At 33.2% G+C, this 22,077-nt stretch overlaps 1 protein-coding gene across 5 annotated transcripts in view; it reads right to left on the bottom strand.

Annotated features, from left to right (window-relative positions):
- Positions 1 to 25: 25 nt before the first annotated feature.
- Positions 26 to 22,077, bottom strand: part of LOC106789520 (rap1 GTPase-activating protein 1) — a 104,565-nt gene continuing 82,513 nt past the window's right edge. For all 5 annotated transcript variants that reach the window (XM_014753800.1, XM_014753803.1, XM_014753804.1 and 2 more), the window contains 7 exons: positions 6,812 to 7,135; positions 3,698 to 3,880; positions 3,069 to 3,307; positions 2,705 to 2,983; positions 2,452 to 2,617; positions 1,529 to 2,371; positions 26 to 1,345 (listed from right to left, as the gene is read on the bottom strand). In XM_014753800.1, coding sequence (XP_014609286.1) covers positions 1,184 to 1,345; positions 1,529 to 2,371; positions 2,452 to 2,617; positions 2,705 to 2,983; positions 3,069 to 3,307; positions 3,698 to 3,880; positions 6,812 to 7,135 — 2,196 coding nt within the window. In that variant the 3' untranslated portion in view covers positions 26 to 1,183. The remainder of the gene's footprint in view (positions 1,346 to 1,528; positions 2,372 to 2,451; positions 2,618 to 2,704; positions 2,984 to 3,068; positions 3,308 to 3,697; positions 3,881 to 6,811; positions 7,136 to 22,077) is intronic.

Genomic DNA, 22,077 nt, shown 5'->3' with positions numbered 1-22,077 from the left:
TATATATAAAAATTATATTAATACTAACAATAAAAACTAACGGAAACATAGCACAAAATCAAGCAACAAATGATACTCAATTTTTTCTTTTTTAATACTAATAAAAGGTGAACAATATGTGTTGCTTGTTTCAATGTTATTATTTAATGCACTGACCGTTTAGATATACATATATCATGGAAGAATTTACTATAACTTAGAAAAATGTGTGATTATTAGATTCATTCGAAGTATGTAATTCGATTTAAAGAGACACGCGCGCGCGATAAAAGTATTTATTGAAATATTAATTTGTGTGACATTTATATTTACTAATGTGCCAATGTGTTATTGAGAAACTATTACTGCGTCGTGACATGTTCATATTAGTTAGGTATTGAAGAGTTGTGAATTTGTTAAGATATATTATTATTAGACGTAATCGTTGAATTAACAAATCCGAATCTTTGAAGATTTTAGTAGATGTTCATATTATAATTACTTACAATAGTATACATATATATGTATACTATGTTTGATGTGTGCGAGAAGGAATAATCGGAGTTAAGTGAATTACACTTAACTTATACATGGTCATATGCATTGGTGCGTTATTTTTTGCGTGCTTCTTTTAACATCACAAATGCTAGATCTAAAGGCCATTTCACTTTGAAAAGTGACTAATATTATAATGACAAGATGTTTGTATCGCGGTTGGTATTTATATCTATAGAATTATCAACTATATTGACTACAAGGGATTACCTTATATCTATCAATAAATTAATCGATAAATATTTGGGATATAAGTTAAACAAGTACTTCAACAATCAGAATCTATACTGTTGTACGTTCCAATAACGAGTTATACTTCGATAGAACAGTGACTTTGACTTTACATTCTAATTACATATCCCTTATGACTTATCGAATTTGTACCAATCGCTATCTAAGAAAACCCAGTTGTACAAGCGAACCGAGGAAGAAAGCATTGATTGCTAGTTTTTCGTATGTAATACATCTATGTATCCAACAACGAGATATCCTAAATTGATTTCCTTTTAAGAGAAACGTGATCTCAGAAGAGTGGAAGATCTACGAAATTTACGATTTGGTCGGTTCCCATTCGACGATTAAAACATAGCGATCTTTAACGGGAAATTCTGTTAGCGATAACGAATTAAAAAATGCGTTTAATGATCCTTCAAACGGTGGACGTCTGTTGATTGTTATTATCCAAGGGAATACTCGTCGAACATTCTTTCAGCATCGCCCTTAACCGAAGAATCTCTTTTGATGCTGCTGCCAAATCAGATTGCAATTGTAGTTCTTTCTCTCGAAGGCGTTTAATGTCGCGTTGACATGTCTGTTCGAACAAAGTAAAATAATTTCAATTACAAATATGTTCCATTAGAATAGTAGTAAGTAATACCCGAGAAAATGTTTTTATTTTTATTATAAAATGTCGAGAATGAGAATAATAAAAAAAAAAACTAAATATATTTAATGAAAAATATCTTTCACATACGAAAGAATTTGTTAAACCTACCACATTTTGCCTTAATAAGTCCAACTTATCGCACTTAAGTCTAGTAACTTCCATCCTTAAAGTTTCGGTTTCCGCAGCACCGTCTTTGGCATTACACCTCGTAATGTCGTGCGTTTCCGCGGAACTCATAGATTCAAGACCAGTGTCGCTGTCCGGATAAACCGCTTGGTCAAGTTCAAGCTCGCTATTAAGCGAACTATCGTCGCTCTCGGAAACAACGCGTTGAGTTATTTCGGTTTTTTCTGTTCGTTCCTGTCTTCTTAAATTTTCATGAGTTAATCGTTGAATTGAGGATACCGTAGTAACCTTTTCCATGATCGTGGAATCATTTGTACCAATTCCTGTACTAGATTCTCTACGATCTACCTCGTCCTGTTGTAATGTAGCCAAACTACTGTCCTGATTGTCCGTATTCGATAAGCTACTGTCTTGACTTCCCAAACTAGGGCTACCTCTTTCGGAATCCCTTCGTAAAGTTAAATCGGGTGAACCCAATGGACTTGATGGTTCAACTGATCGTTTTCCACTGATTTTACCGTTGGATTGTCGATTACTCGGTGGACTTGGTTCAGAATGAGAACCTTTTTTAGCAAGTTGTTGCGGTACACTTTCGGTCGATGCGTTTCTCACTCGGGATATTAATGCTTTCCGTACTGTGTCGATAAATCTCGAGCCAGTACCTCCACCACCGGAAGCTGATGAATCACTCGCAGTTGGACTGACAGGACAATTCGCACCGAATCCTAAATTACCTCCTAGGCCAATGGTACCACCTAAGAATTCCGCTGTCTTCGCTTGTAATCCTTCCGTTAAGGATTCCAATAGAGCAGATCTAGTTCGCAACTGATTATCATATCGTAGAGATTAGTAAACGTATATATGTTTAAAATGATATTAAAATAGAATAATAAACTGTGACTTACTTCTAGTTTAGAAAACTTTTCAGCTTTGTAAGCTGCATTTTCAGCGTTCACTAATTTTGTTAAAAGAAATTCTTTAAATTCGACGCCTCTGAGGAAGACAGCAGGTGTTGGTAAGGCTGGGCCGAACCAAGGAACATCATCTCTCGCCGTTATACTCACTTTATATCTATAAATAATAAATATTACTTGAATATACATTTTCTTTTTAAAGAATTTTATTTAAACTATTTCAAATGATATATATTGTACCTACCTTGTGTTAGGTGTACATGGATCGACGACCTGCACGACGATAAAAGCATGCAAAAAGTGACTGGCGATCATATCTGGACTGAAAGGTGTAGGTTCCTCTTGGAATATAATCGCCACGATGTCATTACCAATATGTCTCTTGCGTTGTAATTGTTGAGCATCACCTGGACTATATGGTAAAAGCGATGCTACATGAAAGAGAACTTCTCGGCCACGAAATACTTCGTAGACCGCGGAATCACCTGTTTGACCATGTCGAGTATCCAAACCTCCACGGTATCTACAAATTTAAATATTGCATTGAGTAAACCTATTAAATTCTTGTTAAAATTAGAGCGTGTATAATTATATGACGATATACAAACCCTTTATGATCTTTCAAGTCGATCTTTTGGCCTAAAAGATCAAGAAATTCTTGGAAAGCTGGTGTCATCTGGCGATTGCCAAAAAGTTGTTCCTCGGTCAGCTGCCCAGCGCGTTGATGAAGTACACCGAATTTGAATCTCGAGACGAGTGCATGCTCATCATATTGAGCTATCAAAGTGCCAGCCCCTGAACATACCACTGGCATTAAAGTGTTCACGTTCAAGGAGTCGTTGATTGCCTGAAAAAAGAAAAAAAAAAAGTCACGACGGTCATATTTCTCTTTCTCTTTCTCTTTCATCGCGTACTTTTGTACTATGTTAACGGTGATTTATTTTCGTCAATTCGACACATGTGATATTACGTCGCTCTCGTACGAGTCAAAAAATTCTAAGTTGTTAAATTACTCACGATTCAAAGTGATATTTGTCTTATTAACCCCTATCATACAAGACTGAGACTTCAATAAAAACGAATAAGCGATTCTCATTAACAATATGTATGCTCTTTTTATTTCTTTTCGATTTAAAATATAATTTATTTCATATCTTCGATATCAAAGCAAATGTATCAGGATCATTGTCATTTATTTATTTATTTATTTGGTTGATAAAAAAAATAATTCTTTTACCTTGACCATTTTTGCTGGTGAAGGAGTCGGTCCAAGAGTGGTTGCTGAGACTAACTCGTGCGTTGAACCAGCACGTAATCTTAGCAATACCCGCCAGTGTTCTTGTCCAGCGACCGTCTCGGCCTTCACTGAAACAAGGACCGGCCCATTCTCGCTGTCTCTTCCTATCAAGTTCACATGTTCCTACGAAAAAATGAGAAAAACAAAATTAAACCTTTTTATGATCGAATCAGGAATGACTGAATCAGTGATTCCTAAAACTAATTATTCTACAAAATTTAAAAATTAAGTATTAAATATATTTGGATTGTCTACAAAATTTCATTTTTTTTTTTTACTAAGGTTTACACGAACAATATTTTTGTAATGTTTAAAATTACTAAAATAAGACAAAAAAAAAAAGAAAATTCTTAAGACGAGCTAACACAATTAAATTTCATACACGTATACTAAAAATATATATATATATATGGTTTTGTGTGAATATTATAATTTTATGTAATATGTATAAATAGTTCTCTGTTTTTTATTTTTTTTAAATTTAATGATTCATTTCAATTTTGATTAAAATTCAATATTTAAATATTACGATTATCTCCGGATAATTTAATACTTTTTAAATGATTCAAGATAATGTGAAATAGATTTTATTAAAGCTACAATATAGTAGTGTTTGATGAATTAAATTTGAGTGTTATTAGGCGGAGAAAAGAGTTGTAATATCCGTTGTTTGTTTCTCTTTCTCTCTTTTTCTTTTTTTTTCCTTTTTTTTTTTTGTAATACGCAACTAAAAAGGTGATAGAAGAGGCGTGTGGTGTTTTAATAAGTCGTGATATAGAACGGATTACGCGTTGGTATTCGAGGCGACCGCTAATTAGAGGAACGATATTGCGCATAATAAAATCGCTCTTTTAATGGGCTCTGCTTAACCGCACAATGCGATCGCATGTGGAGATAGGTGTGTGGTGTGGTGTATGCATGCATCCTTTCGATAGTAGCCTTTTGTTCGTAAAAGATCGTAACCTTTTCGAAGGATTATTAAAAAAAAAAAAAACAGAACAAAAAAGGAATAAAAAAAAAAAACAACGAAAGAAACAAAGATGAGAAAAGAAAAAAGAAAACTCGTTAGGTCATTGGGAATGAAAAATAACAGTGAAACGGCAATGCCAATACAACAACAACAGTGAAAATTATAAATATATATATATCGATTGAGACAAATAATATTTTATAGATTAAATTTGATATCTCGAATATATAAATATAAGAAAAAATTTGTCTTCTCACATTGTGTCTTTTTTCAAGTTTAGCGAAGCTGACACACACATGAGGCCCCCCCATTAAAACTTATCGTATTATTGATGAGATATTTATGACACAATCCTTTGGAGTTCTTTTAAAAAAGGTTATCGAAGAGGCACCGATGATTAATTGAGATAGAATAAATAATTGGGATGAACGTTTTTCGTCGTAATAATTGCTATTGAAAAATGATTTGAGAAAAGAGTTTTGTTGAATTTTTTTTAACTAATAATTTTTTCTTTCTTTTCTTTTCCTAGCGTCTCCCCACCCACCGTCGAACGCACATCCGGTGATAAGAAATTTGTAGTTACACACTTATGTATATATACAACACACTCGAACGTAATAAAAGGAAATGAACTTCTTCTTCTTCTTCAACAAGGATATATTATCATAAAATAAAAAACGAAAGCGAAACTGGATGAGATCCGACCATGATACATACATACATACATACAATATACACTACTATTATACATAGGTCATATTTACGATTAATATGTATATTCTTTATGGCTTGATACAAATCGCTTTTCGTTCTCTATGACACTTAGCGCAGTGCAATTATTTACTGCCACTTTTGAACAATGGCGACGAACTCGAGCACGTTGTTGCCGCGCGAATAAATGAGTTCACGCGTATATTATAATCTCGCTCGCGTTAACGTTACCTAACACGAGTTTTAAGTTCGCGGTAAAAATAGAGGTAACCCAGGTGCACGCTAGACAAAAGGTAACAGGTGAACTTTCTTAGATAAGAATGAACTATAAAAGAGAATGGGAAAATGCACTTTTAGTTATTTATACTCATCGACGTTTTTAACGATCTAAAGTCTTATTATTATATCTTTTTATTTCGTGTCTGCCATTTTTTTTTTCTTCTTTTTTTTATTTCATATTTTACTTTCATTCATATCTATTTATTTGTATTATTTATAGTAACATCTACTTTTTCTAATAAGTATTTTTATTATTTATAATATAATACTCTTGTGTATTATCATTTTTTTAATACTATAAATATGCTTTTATTTATGTATAGAAATAGTACATGTATTACAGAGTAACACGTATTATTAATTATTATCTATAAAAAAAAAAAAAAACACGAGTCATTGTTAGGATACGATGAAAATAAAAGTTGGTTAAAAAAAAATGTTTATTTCTTTTTCTATTCGAAGAAAAATAAATAATAAGTGTAAGAAAGAGGTTGGGGGAAGGGGAGGGGAGGGTGTAGGTCGCGGTTATAGACGGAAGAGAAGCTAGCAAGGATGAATATCAGGAACACTGTTGAAGTAAAAGGGTAGGGGTGGTATTTTTTCTGGTTGAAGAGGCATCGTCTCTTCTTCGAGACTATGAGAACATTCCCACTCCCACGCCCGAAGTGCTCTTTTCCTTTTCCTGCGCCTTTGCCACCATCTTTATCTTTCCCTTCCTCTCTTTCTTCCTTTATTTTACTCAAACCATAATCTCCATCTCACTTCAACTTCACATAAAACTTACGTACGTAGTACGTACGTTTACGAGCAGTATATATATGTTTGGTGCTGTTAGGCCGATGACCATCTTTCTTTCAAGGTCATTACGAAAGAACGAATTCTTTGACAAAGTTGGAAAAACAAGAAGAAGAAGAAGAAAACAAAATGAAATCGCGTTCATCGTTACCTAATTATCCAATTTTGTGAACAATAACAACACACATGTTTTAATAAAAATAATCAAATTATTTATGGCATGTGTTAAACATTAGCTGTTATCATACTTTTAATCTATTAAAACCTAAGGGAATATTTTGTGAAATATATTTACGTACTCTGCCAACGAAGAAACGTCTGTAACACTTAGCAGTGTCATCCTGATCTATCCTGGGTTGCCAGGCTGGTTGAGCAGGAAGCAATGCTCTTCCTGCCGAATCCAAGGTATGTCGATGATCGGTTCCGTCTAGCCAATAACCAGGTGGCGTTACTACTAGGGGAGGTTCCTGAGAGCCGGAAGTGGCCTGTTGAAGTGCGGCTTCCATAAGGGCTCGTCCAAGAGGTATATCGCCGACAGGAGAGGGCGATGGAGATGAAGATGAGTGATTGTTTTGTCCACCTGCACCACCTGGACTCGAGGCAGCTCGTTCGTCTCTCGCTGTCTGGAAAAATAAAAATTAAATTACAATTTAATACGATTATCTATTACATTTTCATAATAATCATTTTCTTTTTAATTCTTAATCTATAGAAATATATTGATTTTATTTTTTATCAATTTGTAATATTATTTTTAAACATAATTTTTTGATTTCTTATAAAAGAAACGCGAAATAAAATGTGTAATTTATTGTTATCTGTGTATTTAATAATATTGTTTTATGATTATTTATTAGTGATTATTTTACTTCACACAATTTATTAATCTATTTATTTATTTTCTATGATATAATAGTTTTGATAATATATTATTTTATCTGGATAAATTATTTTAGTAGAAAAATAAATGAAATTAATTTATAATGGTATAAAAAATGATATTATATCGTAGTAATTTTCTTCTTCGCAATTTAGTAATTTCTTACGATGGAATTGATTAACGCGAAAGAAAGGGGGTTCGTGGTGAATCGTTTCTAATGTGTTAAAAGAAACAAGCGAAGTTCTTCGGAATATTGGTGACTTCCGCAATGATTCTTAAGTTACAGGAGGAACTTGCTGCGAATGGCTTCTTTCTTCTTCGCCTAGTATTCCTTTATATCGAAAATAGAAACACGTAAGGCGCGTTACCGTGTGTTACCTCGGTTCCAACTCTCGAATTGAAAAGAAACTCGTAAACGTCCGCATCGAAGATCGATCGTTAAAGTTTTTTTGTTAAATAAACGTAGAGGGGCTTCTAAGCTTTTCATTTTCTTCGTTATAGTCGTTGTCATTAGTTCCTAACGTTATCGCTAAAATTTGTTAGAAAATTACTTAACAAATATCGGTAGGAGGAAGAAACAACCAGCTATTTCTTTTTTTTTTTTTTTTTCTATTTTACTATCGTCCTTCAAACTCAGTCATTTTAACAATAATGCCAAACAAACACACATAATTGAAGTTTTACACATTTTAGAATATTAAAGATAAATGTACATTATTTATCTGATTTAGTAATAATTAATGTCATTTTTGTATCATGCGTTCGAGTAGTTATTTAGCGATAATCTAAGCAATATAATCTAAACACATTCAATATGAACAAAGAATATGAAGTTTAGTCAACGCGTTTTGCGCATTATAACTGTTTTTTTCTTCCTCTTTCAAATTTAAACATTTGAAGACAACAAAGTGGTGGATGAATGAACATGTTAAGCACCGCATGTTTTATGAATTTCAATGGAAGAGAAAAGTACAGGATCCTTGTATAAAACGTTTACAATGACACACTTGGATGAAAGTGTCGTTCAATTAATCGAAAAAGTCAAAATGTTAAAACAAGTTTCAATTAAAGAAACTTTTCATTAGAAGTGTATCCAATTTTGATCAAAAAGTGCTACAAGCCTTTTTATTCTATAATCTTGAATCAACCAAACACAAAAAAGCTTGTTACAGTATTTAAATTGTACTCAAAAATTCATTTGCAACCAGTGACAATCGTTTGACAAGATTCGAAAAACTTGAAAAATGGATTCTCAGTTAGGTCAACGTGAATCAACATTAATTATTACTAAATCTGATATAATTTTCTTAAATATTGTTAAACAATAAGATAGTATCGATAACAAATAAACGTTTTAGGTGTAGAAAATGAATATCAAATAATCTTTATGCAAACAACACGTGCGGAGAATTGATCAATAAAAAGACCATAGAATGAAATAATGGATTTTAAATCCAAGTTATAAATCGGGAAAGATAATCTTCGAATAAGCGGAATATGTACGATCGAACACGTTTAACGTTTGATTAAAATTTAATTTCCTGCGTTGATGGCGAGCGCACGCGAACGTCGTTTGATTTGAAAGAGGATGGAAGGGGGAGGGGAGGGGAGGGGAAGGGAAAAGGTCGAAGGTAAGCGACAAACGACCACAAGCTAGCAGTATAGTTATGATCAATGTGTCTCAACGTTACTGACATTCGACTGTGTTAATAGAACGTAATCAACGATGTCGTACGTACGGGGGGTTCTGAATACGTTTCGTTTCGTTTAGTTTCTCACTCTCCCTTTTCATATGATTTCTATCTATCTCACTCACTCTCACACACTCTCTCTCTCTCTCTCTCTCTCTATCTTTCTCTCGTGTCAGTGTATATCGTGCACGACACCTGCCTAAAAGGCGCCATATGCGCCTTCCTTATGCACCTTTCAATGTTCGTGGAACGTGCGTTCCAACACGCAATACCGTGTTCTTCGTTTCTCGTGACCCTAACTTTCGTCTGAACGTTTCTACCTTCAGTGTGTCACCGCGTGCATTCATGTACACGGAATAATCAGGAAACCGACATCCGTCGACGGACAAGCTACGTTTAAACCGTCTATTAAGAGAACTCTCTAAAGGTGTTTTTTTTTTTCTTATCATGGAATTTAATACGATCCTTATATTCCCTTTATTCTTCCACTTTTGGTTGTCTTATTTTCATATAAAAAATTATAAGAATATATCTAATACAAAATGATTATACCTATAGGGTATAGAGTTATATTAAAACAAAATGACGTTGTAAACATTTCAAAATGCAATTTCCAATCTTAAATTACATTTGATTATTTAATGATGATCACGATTGATGTAAAAATTGATAACTTTAATATTGAAGTTGGGATCGACGATGGAAGGAATCTGTACGCGGTTTTCTCTTGGTAATTCTCCAAGTTAATATTAGTCGGTTAGTTATCTGGCACTAACGAAGTTTGTGCAAGCTGAACAAGAGAGAGAGAGAGAGAAAGAGAAGAAGAGGAGGAGGAGGAGGAGGAGGAGGAGAAAGAGGAAGAGGAATACCGATTTCGGTGGGAAACGAAGGAAGACTGTTCTTCGGTCGTCACGTACTGCGTTACGCACACACACACGCATATATATAAACTGATACATACACCTGCATATACTTAATTTACAAAATAAATCGAAATTCAGTGGCGTCAATCGAATGCTCTCGACAATTATTTGCATTCCTATTTTAGCGTTACTCTATTTTGAGTAGAAAGAGAAAGAAAATCTCTCCTGCTGGGCAAGATGGAGAAGGAATCATTGGAATCAAGCAACTTGGTGTATATAACGTGCACAAACGGAAACGAAGCATGTCGACGAAGACGACGACGAAGAATCACCAACGTTACGCAGAGCATATGTTATTTTGAGCAGGTGGTACGCGTACAGGGAAAAGCCTCTATTATTTTCGACAACAGAGAAAGAGAGAGAGAGAGAGAACCACCAAAGAGAAGAGAAAAAATAAAAATAATATAAGAAATCATCTTTTCTCTACTTCTGTCGACTTTAAAAAGACTTGGTGGTTTTTCTAGAAGATCTTTTTCTTATTCTATATTATATACTTTCAAATCCTTTCTTCTTTTTAATAATATTACGAACAATGTATTGTATCTATTGTTCGATTACAATAAATAAAAATATAACTAGATGGTTGATATCTTTATAATATAATGTTGAAATAATTTTAATCTTTTTTATAAAGAGTAAAACGTTAATTCAGATTTTCTTTAAAGTTTAAATATTTATTTTGGATTACTGTTGTATCATGTATGGTATTGGTAATTATAATAATGAACTGAGTCAACAAATTTTCTGAACATTCATTTTTTTTCGATTTATTTTATAATATGAATAATTGTAATAGAAAATATATGAGAGTATACAAATTTATTCATTTTTTGACTTATTGTTAGTCCAATGTTATAATTACCAGAGATATATACAGTGAATCACAAAAGTATTTGAACACTTACTTACATCATTTATGATTAAATGATGATAGTTATGATACTCGAAGTATGGAGTTCCATATCATCAAGTGTTACAAAAAAAATTAGTAAAGAGTATGCATAAATCGTTTACAAGATGTTTCATTCGTACCAAATGTGGGTCTACTAAATATTAAAAATTATCTGTTAAATACTTTAGTGGCTTAAACAATCTTAACGTTTGTAAGAAATAAATCATAACTATTGTATATATATAAATATTTCGATTTGCTTGAAACTTTACTTATATAATCTAAAGAGTCATACCTCCAAAGGTATGTAAATGTTGTAAAATATACTTATTATAATTAATAAAATATATCATGGCAAGTGTTCAAATACTTTTATGAGCTATACTGTATATCAATAAGATATCAAAAGATAAAAAATGTATTAAAGATTTGAATAAATATTTTCTAGAACAGATTGGTATCTCTTTAAAAGATTATAAGAACTATTAAAAGAAAGTATTAAGATTTCGCAGTCGCGTAAAAGCGGCAAGGCGCGAGTTATTCCACGAGATCGACAGCAGTATCTGAGAGCTAAAGATAGATCAACGGGTGGGGAGTGCAAACGAGAGCCGAGTAAGCTTTTCGGTTGACTTTTTGTATTCTGGCAAAGCGTTTTCCCGGCCTACCATCATCGTGTGTCTCGTACCTTCTTCTTCTTCTTTTTTCTTTTCTTTTCTTTTCTTTTCTTTTTCTCTTTCTAGCATCCAAAAGTAAAGCCCTTCATCAGGGTTTATATTTGGCAATGAGCACGAGCGCGCAAACACCCCCAAATCTAAACTTTCTATTTCTCTCTCTCTGTTCTTCCATCAATTCATTCTTTTCTATACTTTTTTTTTTTTCTCACAAGCATCCATTTCTTTTTCTTTATGCTTTACTTCTCTCTTCTTTCTTTTCTTATCTTTTGAATACACAAGAAGAAGTCGCGTGAGGTTTTCGAATTTAGAAGACACTTAAAATTAGTAGAAGAGAACTTCTTCTTCGTTGCTCCGGATTTTTTCAAGGAAGTCTCTAACGTAATTCGAGATTTCACATCCGCATTACTTTTAACTTCTTCTTCTTCCTCCTTTTTTTTTTTTTTTTTTCTTCTTCCCTTTTCTATATATCTTCTTATTCTTTTTCTCGTGTGTAAATCCTACCCCACGTCATCACCTTACCTTCTTCTTCTTCTTCTTCCGTCTTAGCCCGATCCTTTCTTATTCTTATTCCAGTCTCGTTTTTAAAGCTTCAGCAACATTTGCAACCTCGTTAAAAGTCCATTCATCCGTTCTTTAAACTCGTCAGACTTTTGGGAGAAAGAAGAAGAGAACTTGGATAAAATTGGAGAGGACAACTTCTTTTTAAGTTCCATGGATGCCAAACTGTTGAATTTCCTTTTTTCTATTTCGAACCACAGTCATTCCTTACCCCCTCCCTACCCGCCCCTTTACCGCCATATACTTTCGTCGTCTTCTTCACTTCTGCCCTCTTCTCCTATAGACGTGTCTTTTATCTTTTTCTTTCTTTCCTAGCCATAGTTGTCGGCAATCCATGCTTTTGCAAAAAGGATAACGTCTCCTTTCGAATTCGGTCACGATTCGATGGAAAATAATAGAAATACTACTTCCTCAGACGTTTCTATATTTTTATTATTATAAATCTCTTTCGTAGAAGGTGAAGTTCCCACGAGTTTCTTGTCTAACGATTTTCACGATATTATATATATATATATATGTATAGGTATATATACACGTTACGATCGTTCGCGCTCGTTTTATGATCTTACGTCATGGTCGAAGCTCAAGATATCCACGTATCTAGTCGTCCGTGAAAGAAACTCTAAATAAGATTATTTTTCTCTATTATTTTCTTTCTTTTTTTTTGTAAAAAGATCGGATGAGAGAAAACAAACCATTGCGTTTACGACATTATTGTTTCTATTTCTAGATCAATTTGTTTTCTCCAATAAAATCATATTTGATCGAGTGAAATAAACATTTTTTGGCCGTTGTTTCATTTATCAAATATTTCGTTATTTTTGGCCGGATATTTTGTGTTTCCTTGTTATTATAATTATTATGATTATTATTATTATTAATATATATATACCTTTTATTCTCAGAGTTCTCGTCCAATTTGTTTTTCCAAGTTCTCAATTAATTCTTGGTTGTCCGTTGACGAGAACAAATTTCATCCAATTAACGATGCAATTTTCTCGAGGATATTTCGAGCGTCTTTCTTGCACGTATATACTACTACTTCTACTATTACTATTACTACTACTACTACTACTAATAATAATAATAATAATAATAAAAATATTAGAATAAAAAAAACACTACGACAACGGATTGCGATTTCGGTGCGAGGAAGAAAAACGTACCACCACTACAGTTGAAGGCTAAGAAGAGACGAAAGAAGTTTCTTTCGAAATACGGAAATAGTCGTCCCTACCTCGAATGAACTAATGACGCATATCTATACTACGTATTATATACATACACATAAATACATGTGTATATTTACATACTTGCATACATTTGTGGAGTGGCCTTAATCGTGTTACAAATATATTGAGACATGTACGATATTACAAGTTAGTACAATACTATACATACGTAAATACATACAACGAGAGAAAAAGAGAGAGAGAGAGAGAGAGAGAGAAGGAGATAGTATGATTTCATAACGCGATTATGCGATATGCAATTAAGCGTCGTTACGATACGCGCGATCTCTCAGGGACGAAAGTGTAATCCATCTTAAATACATCGAAGAAAGTTGTAAAACACGTATAATTATTATTATATATATGTCTCGTTATTTTTTTCTTCGCTTTTTCTTCCTTTCTTTCTACCATTAATTTTCATCATAAACAAATGATTATTACGTTACGTTATGTTACCTATCTACGTAACTTACGTGACTTATACGCTTATTGTTAAATATATATATATATATATATATATATATATATATATACCTAGTTTCTAACAATATTTCTCTAACGTTAATTCAACTGCGAAAACTTAATCTACATTGTCCTAAGACTTACCCATTTATTTCCTCAAACTGTCGTAATAATTCTTAAGCTATTGTCTGATTTACGAGCGAACGTGGAGAAACGTGTGAAAAGAGTGGGTGGTGGGGGGGGGTAAGGGAGGTAATATGTAGTTAAAACGAATAAGAAAAAATGAAAAAGAAAAATAGAAAGAGAAAGAAAGAGAGAGAACGTTATAATACTTTTCGTGTGACTTATTCTACGCGATAATAATCACATCTATAAATAACGCAATATATTAAAAGTACTCACGAGTATTATTCTTACGAAATAAAATTGAATAATCTTCGATCTAACGTTAACGTAATTTCCCATAAAACACTTTAATCAATAAAAAAAAAATAAATAAGAAAGAAAATAAAAAGAAATGTCTTTTTCAGAGATTTATTTCAAAAAGTTCCATTTTCTCGGTAAAATGAAACCCGACGATTTATCATCAAAGATGAAGAAGAAGAAGATGAAGATGAAGAAGAAGACTGAGTGAGTATGCGTTTCTTGGAGTAGTAGAGACGACTACGACGTTCCTACCAAAGAAGGTAAATGGACCGTTCACTGTTACTCGAATGCCGTGCCCATCGTGTATTGCCGTTGTTTCCATGGGAAACGGTCAGGTAGAAAACGTGGAAAATATGTTAAGTTACAAAGTGAAAGAAAGAGATAGAGAAAGATAGACAAAGATATAGAGAAAACAGGTAAAACGACCTAGAGTAGATATGCATGTGTATACCCCGTTTTGTATGTGGATAAGTTTGCGTACGCGCGCGCACGTATATACGTCTTTCTTTATTTCTCTTCCTCTCACTCATCGCACTAGCTTCTAACAGGTCATAAAAGCAGAACCATAAGCCCAGCCGCCTGACCTAACGCAACAATGGCTAAAGAATCGTTTGTTCTACGGTTATTTGCATTTCTTTTTATTTATTTATCTTTCTTTCTCTCTCTTTCTTTTTTTTTATCTATTTCCATCTTCCTGTGTGACTTTTTCTGTCTCTTTCTGTATTACGGGATATCTTGTACAACGAATTTAATGTTAAGTAATTCAATTATGTTATTATTAGTCATGTGACAAACGCATTAACAAATTTTCATTTATGAATAGAATTATAAAAAGGGAAGAATATACAATAATTATTATTTAAGGGAAATATTACATTAGATTGTTTTCATGCCTGGCTTGTTTACATGCACACGTCATTTTGTTATATAAACGGGGGTGATAATTGGGAGGATGCAAAGAGGGATGTATTTATTTTGTATGTGCGTTTGACTGTCCTGTTTATCTCTGTGTGTGTGTGTGTGTGTGTTTACGAATAGGTAGATTAAGTTCGTATAAATAATATTATATAAATAAATTATTTTCGTGTTGGATAAAGTTTGGTAATATTGTTTTGTAAATCTCTTTGAAGTATCTACCGTCGTAGTTCTGACGATGAATAATAAAAGAAGATAAAGAGTAAGAGGAAATTACGAAAGATGTTACAAAACCTTTGCTTCTTCTCTTCTTTCGAAGTAGAAAAGTCTTAAGTTAAGTTCTTTTTTTGCCTTGTACAATGGAGGGAAAGAGAAACAGAAGGAAAGCAAGCGTAGGCGAGTATCCCCACAAAGATTACCGATTATAAGAGACAAATTTAAAAAAAAAAAAAACAAAAAAAAGAGAGAGAAAGAAACTAATTATTGAAAGTTTGATTTCTCTTTGGAATCATTTGATTCAATTCATAAAGTGTCATTATCTTTAATTAATTATCTATTTCAAGATGATTTTTCATTCGATTGTTAACGCAAAAACAAAAAATCAGTTTTCCTCTTTTGCATAGAGATCTTCCTACCATTTCTCCTTCGGTCTTCATATCTTTCTAAAATAATTTACAGAAACGCAATCCTTTTATCGTTGATAAATTTTCAAAGTCATTTCTATCGACGACGCGCCAATGTACTTACATTTAAAAGGAATTTTTCAAGGCGTATCTTTCTATGAGTATATATATGCGTGGTTGTGTATGTTTATATACGTACGTGGGTGGTGGTGTGGTGTACTTATGTTAGCTAGCTAGCTAGCTAGCTAAGAAAAGAACGAAAGAAATAATGAAAGAGAAAGAGAAAGAGAAAAATTCGTTAAAGGGGCACGACAAACGCGAACATATATATGTATATATGTATGTATGAACGTATGTAAGGATGTATGAGCGTACTAAGAAGTGAGTCATCGAACGGGTGGGCGTAGAAAACCCTCGATTGGATCGGCCGGAAGAAATAAGAGAGGAGAAGAGTACTGCTGCTCTCGTAGGTGATTTCAAAGAGTACTCTCTTCTCTCTTCGAGAGACTGATCCTCATAGACACGCGGAAGATGATGTCGTTCCTTCGAGAGCTCTCTATACCGTTCTTTTAGGTGAAAGTTTTCAACTGCACTAAGAGAAAGAAAAAAAGAAAGAGAGAGAGAGAGAGAGAGAATCTCGTGGCTTAGCCTCAAGAGACAAGTAGAGATATCTCGAGCCTAATAAGTTCAATGAGGTTTTCAAGTTGATCGTGAAGGCTTCGACAGAACTGATTTCTCGACAGAATTATTACAATCTATTTTTCTTCTATTTTTCTTCTATTTTTCTTCTATTTAATCTTCAACAATATACTTTTCTATTTTTTTGGAATAAATTTTTGATTATTATTATGATTTTAGATTAAACAATGTGAAATATATTTGTCATTAATATATTTTCTTTTCAATTTTTTAATTATTATTATTTTGTGTTAATTAATTTTTATATATAAAGCCTCCTTTGAGATTACATTTAATTCGATATTTTTTTTTGTTCATAGATATACAATTTTCTCGAATTGTTTTTTATAAAAAAATTAGAGAATACATTTCTTTCTATACATCATTTTGTACAAAACTTGTATCCTTTTCTTCTTCTTCTTCTTTTTTTAGATAACTAATCTCGGATACTTTTCATTTACAATTGGATACAATATTTTCGATCAAAATTAAAAGAGTATAATAAATATCGTAAGATGTGAATAGACACACCTGATGTGTCAAAATAGATATTACATTTATTAATAGTATCATAAATCACGATTAAAAGCGATATATATAGAGTTTGAAAAAAAAAAAAAAAAATATATATCTTACGTAATTTGAAATATCAAAAGATAAAAGTAATGACGAGTTTATCGCGAGAATAGGAGTCAATGTCTCCTTCTTAACGTATATAGTACAACTAATCTCTCTTCGACCAAAGCTGACTTTCTAATTTCGTAAAGGTTTCTTTAAGCGACAACTTCTTCTTCTTCTTTTTCTTTTTCTTTTCCTCATCATTGAGTACCTACGAAAATCTTATCCGAAGGTATCCCCATCTTTCATGATTTATCTGAGAGCAAGAAAGTGTATTAACATTTAAGAACTCTTATAACCTGAGTAACTGTCATTTTATCCTATAAGTGCATCACCTATGCAATCGTTGTTAACATCATAATATTAATAAATAAGAATCGTAATATATATAAAAGTTTTGATTAATAGATCATTTCACGATGATATATTATGTATATATTATATAAATTAAAATTAATCGTTAAAAGGAAAGAGAGAAAATGAGAAAAAAAGAAAAAGTAAAAAAAAAAAGAAGATTGTAAGAAGAGATTCAAACTTCTTTAATGAAACACCTTGCGCAAGGTATTATGCTTTTCCTTTTTTTTTTTTATATCTCTCAGACAAAAAAGAACGGCCGGCCCATCCTAGTTGCTTGAATCACCCTTGAGTACACACACACGCACACATATGCAAACAAAAACACAGATAGGTATATACACATATAACGGATGGAGCCATTAGCGGCTAGGTAAAAGATAGAAAAAGGGGGAGAAAACTAGAAAGAAGACTATATATATTCTTTTTCTTTTTTACCCCTGTTACTCATAGTTTCTTCCTACGTTGTTTTCTTCTTCTTTTTTTTTCTTTGGAATATCAAGGGGATGAATATAAACAAGCGAATCGAGGGAGAGACGAAAAAAAGTACTTTCCTCAGACGGAGATTGTAAGGACGACACGATCGTTCACCCCCTATCTCGATAGCTACTTCGTTATATGCCCTATAAAACTTTGTAAAAGAAAGAGAGAGAGAGAGAGAGAAGAGATTTGGGTGGTTTTATTGGGTGATTTCAACTAGCCAAAGGGGGGTTGAGAAGACTACGATAACAGAACAATTCCGTATCTGAGTCATGAATTGCTGTCAGTGATATTGTCAACGATTTTATATATCTTTATATTTATATGTTCGTGTGTGCGTATCTGTCTGTCTGTGAGTGTGTGTGTGTGGGTTTGTATGGGTCGTTGGGAAATTAATGAAAAGAATTTTCTAGTAGGAAATTCTTTTCTATCTTTCTATCCCAACCAACATTTTTATTTTTCTTCAACGAGTTAGATTCTAAAACACACGAAAATACGATACTCTACTGCTGACTATACCAAAGGCCTCTTTATCTTATTATTACTGACATCCTCGTTAATTACGCACATAGTACTACTCACTCCTAGGGCCTTTTTAAGTAGGAAGTACTATGGCATTCTCACACATAAATTTTATCATTAACGAAGAAAACTTTTCTTCTACGGTTGACAGACAACAACGTCTTGATTTTATATCTTTATCATAAATTGACAATGTTTAAATAATATGAATAATTTTCTATTTAAACGTTATTGAATAATTTGAAAGAAGAATATAACGAGATATTTACGTAATAATAATAATAATAACGTGACATAGTTAAATGATATTTTAATCAAATCAATAATAATCATTATTTTCTTAACATTGGAAAATTCGAATAATACATAGTCAAAAGTATTTTCTAATCTTAGTTACAACATATAACGAAAGATTACTCATCTCTCTGGCACACACAACATCTTTTATGAATACATTAGAGAGAGAGCATGCAGAAGAGATGCATTAGGTCGTTGCAAATGGTTACGTGGAATCGCCATTAAAATGGCATAGTAGGAAAACGTACCTCGTCAGAAAAGTTATATATTTCGCGTTATAATATTATCCTTGGGGGGAAAAAAAAAAATGCAAAAAAAAATTTCGAGAGAAGTAGAAATGGTAAGAGGAGGTGGAAGAAGTGGTAGAGAAGTAGTAGGAGAAAATGTAAAATAGAAAATAATAAGAGAAGAAAATTTAGTTTGATATTAACGATTCGTTATACTTTCGAATTGAACTATGTGCTCGTATACTTTGGATAATTAACGTAACGGAACGTAAGAGAAAGAAAATAAAGACTACGTAAGAGAGAGGGAGAGAGAGAGAGAAAAAAAGGGGGTACGGGGGGTGGGGAGGGGGATACGAATACTTAGCGGTCTATACGAGTCTCGCCTCGTCAAGCTTGCTCGTAAAATGCGATTCGTCGTCCGCTAACATAAGTGAAAATACGTTTCTCTTTTTATCTTTTTTTCTCTCTCTTCATTCGAGTAGGTGGAGGTAAAGAAGGAAGAGGAGAAGAAGGAGGAGGAGGAGGAGGAGGCTCAACATTTTTCCAGCGTTCTACGTCGGCGAATTCGGAGGATGAATGAGTTTTCAAGCGTTTGTTGAGAGAAAACAGGAGAGTTAGAGGAAAAATAAAAGAGAGAGAGAGAGAGAGAGAGAGAGAGAGAGAGAGAGAGAGAGAGAGAGGGAGAGATTGAGAGAAGTCGGAGGAGTTTGATGAAAAGAAAAAGACTGAACGAAAGTCTCGTATTAATAAAGCAAGCGGCAAAGGGCGAGAGGAAAAATTGCGAGGGAGGAGTAGTATCTAGAGAGGGGTAGGGGGTGACTCTTTTTAACCCTTAACAAACGGAGCGGAGTAGAAGAGAGAAAGAGTTGGCTGCATTACCCCTTTCGCAACCCTAAGTAAACTGCATGGGCACAGATTCATCGTTGGATTCGTATCCTCTCCTATCTCTCACTCTCTCTCTCTTTTCTCTTCTGGTCTCGTCGTGATTCTTCTCTCCTCCCTTTCCTATCTCTCTGTCTATCTCTTGGTGTACATTGCTCGTATGTTTACCCCATGACTCGACTATGCAAATCCACGCACATATGTCGCTCGATCTTCCAACGAACATTCGTCGAATCCAACAAAACGAGCGGTATAGTTTTAACGTCATACGTTATTTACTTCCTTATTTCCTCGCACACGTTTACTTTTTTTCCCCGTGTTGTCGAAAGAATTCCGTGAGAAATAACAAAAAAAAAGTGGTCCCCTTCTTCTTCTTCTACCCGGTTCAACGTTTTTCCGATTAACGCGATATCTCGGTACTCCGAGATTGCAATTTATATGAGAGAAAGAGAAAGGGAATGAAAGAGAGATAAAGAAAGGAGAAAGGAGGGTATGTTATTTTTTTTTTCTTTTTTTTTTATTACTCCCCCCCCCCTTTCATCTACTAAAGGGAGAAAAAGGTTCTACGGCTAGACGACGACGACAAGCTTTGTACGAACAGCTCGCTGTATAATTGAATGCCTTCTTCCATGAACTTTCCGGATTCTTGCTTCTTCCTAACTGTTCCGCGAATGAGAATTAAGTCGAGAAATTCTCTTGATGGAAAATGCCTTCTTACACACGTTTAAACACATTTATATATACCCCCGTGTATACTTTTGCACACATTCGTACATGGTTTTTGAGAGTAAGAGACAGAAAGAGACAGAGAGAAGAAATTTTATGCAATATACGGGATTTACACGTGCGTTTGCCGCCACTGTACGGTACACACTATTACCGGACGCGAAAGAAGAAGCAACAAGAACTTGAGATAATGCCTTTCGTGATATTAACTTAGCGGTGAAGTAATCATCGTTTTCTTTAAGAGCTACGACGAAGGGTCTTTGGTCTCATTTTGTTTCCTTCATTTTTCTTTAATTTTTTGTCTCCATATATATTTCTTTTTTTTTTTCTTTTTTTGTTTATCGCTTTACAGTTTCTCATTTTCGTTGTGAAATATCATCGTACGGGACAATCTTTATTAACAGTTCGTCATTGGATGTGCACGTTTTTGAAAATACTTTAGATCGTAATACACCACGTTTGTTGCAGAACGTGTTATTGAATTCCTGATTCTTGTGTAAAACACGTTTAATTTATCAGTCAGCAAATGTTATTAGCGTTTATGCGGGTGTCCTATGTAATAGTATACTATTTACTTATTCGAATCTTGGCTAACTCACAACACAAATATTTTCACTAAGAATAAATAAAGTATTATAATAAATACATGAGATTAACGTGTATATATGAAATATTATCTGTTATTGTTTATTAACAAAATGAAATTTTCTTGAGATAAATTAAGAATCTCGTAAGAAAATAAAAAAACAATTATGTACGTCGCGTTTCAAAGTAAATACTTGAAATTTTCGAAGCGACGCGCAACAAAGAGACAAAGTATGGAAACGTTTACATTGCGAAAAGCTATATATAGTTGAGAAAACAGAGTTAAGAGAATTTCATTTTCAATATTCAACAGACATCGTTATTCTTTATATTTCTTTTCTTTCTTATATTAACCCTTTTTCCAGTAGAGGCGCTCAACTAGTACAGTGCTTAGATAAATTCAGTCATTTGTTCTATTAAAAAATCTGATAATTTTACTTAAGAAGTTGCTTTTTAAAAAAATGTTTCTTTTTATGCCAATTTTACAGAAAACCCAACACGTTGTATAACATGTTATATGAATTTATTTTATATTATACAAGAATCATAGTATTGCAATCTTTCAATTTATACTATTATATTATTACGTTTAATATTCGTATGATACTTTTCAAAACAGTCTTTTCTCATAATATGTAACCCCAGATTTCCTTGTTTGTGAAAAGTATCCTGCAGTGATAGGCCACTTTATCTGCGGTTGTAGCACTGTGTTGTTTAGCCCTCCTGCTGGTTGTAACAAACTAAACAGGATTTACTTTTGCCATCTTCTTCGTTTTAGCGTAAAATACATGGGGGTTTCCATTAAATTGCCTTTTTCCTATATGATGTAGATATATTGCTGTGATATTGTGACCGTGTGACCGTATGTAATAGGATAAACGCTCGTTAATTAATTGCAATGAGTTAAAAGGCAGATCTCA

This window comes from Polistes canadensis, unplaced genomic scaffold, assembly GCF_001313835.1.
Source record: "Polistes canadensis isolate GaletaPanama2010 unplaced genomic scaffold, ASM131383v1 scaffold_188, whole genome shotgun sequence".
Taxonomy (NCBI): domain Eukaryota; kingdom Metazoa; phylum Arthropoda; class Insecta; order Hymenoptera; family Vespidae; genus Polistes; species Polistes canadensis.
Note: the sequence above shows the minus strand (reverse complement) of the source record. Positions and strands in the feature narration are given on the sequence as shown.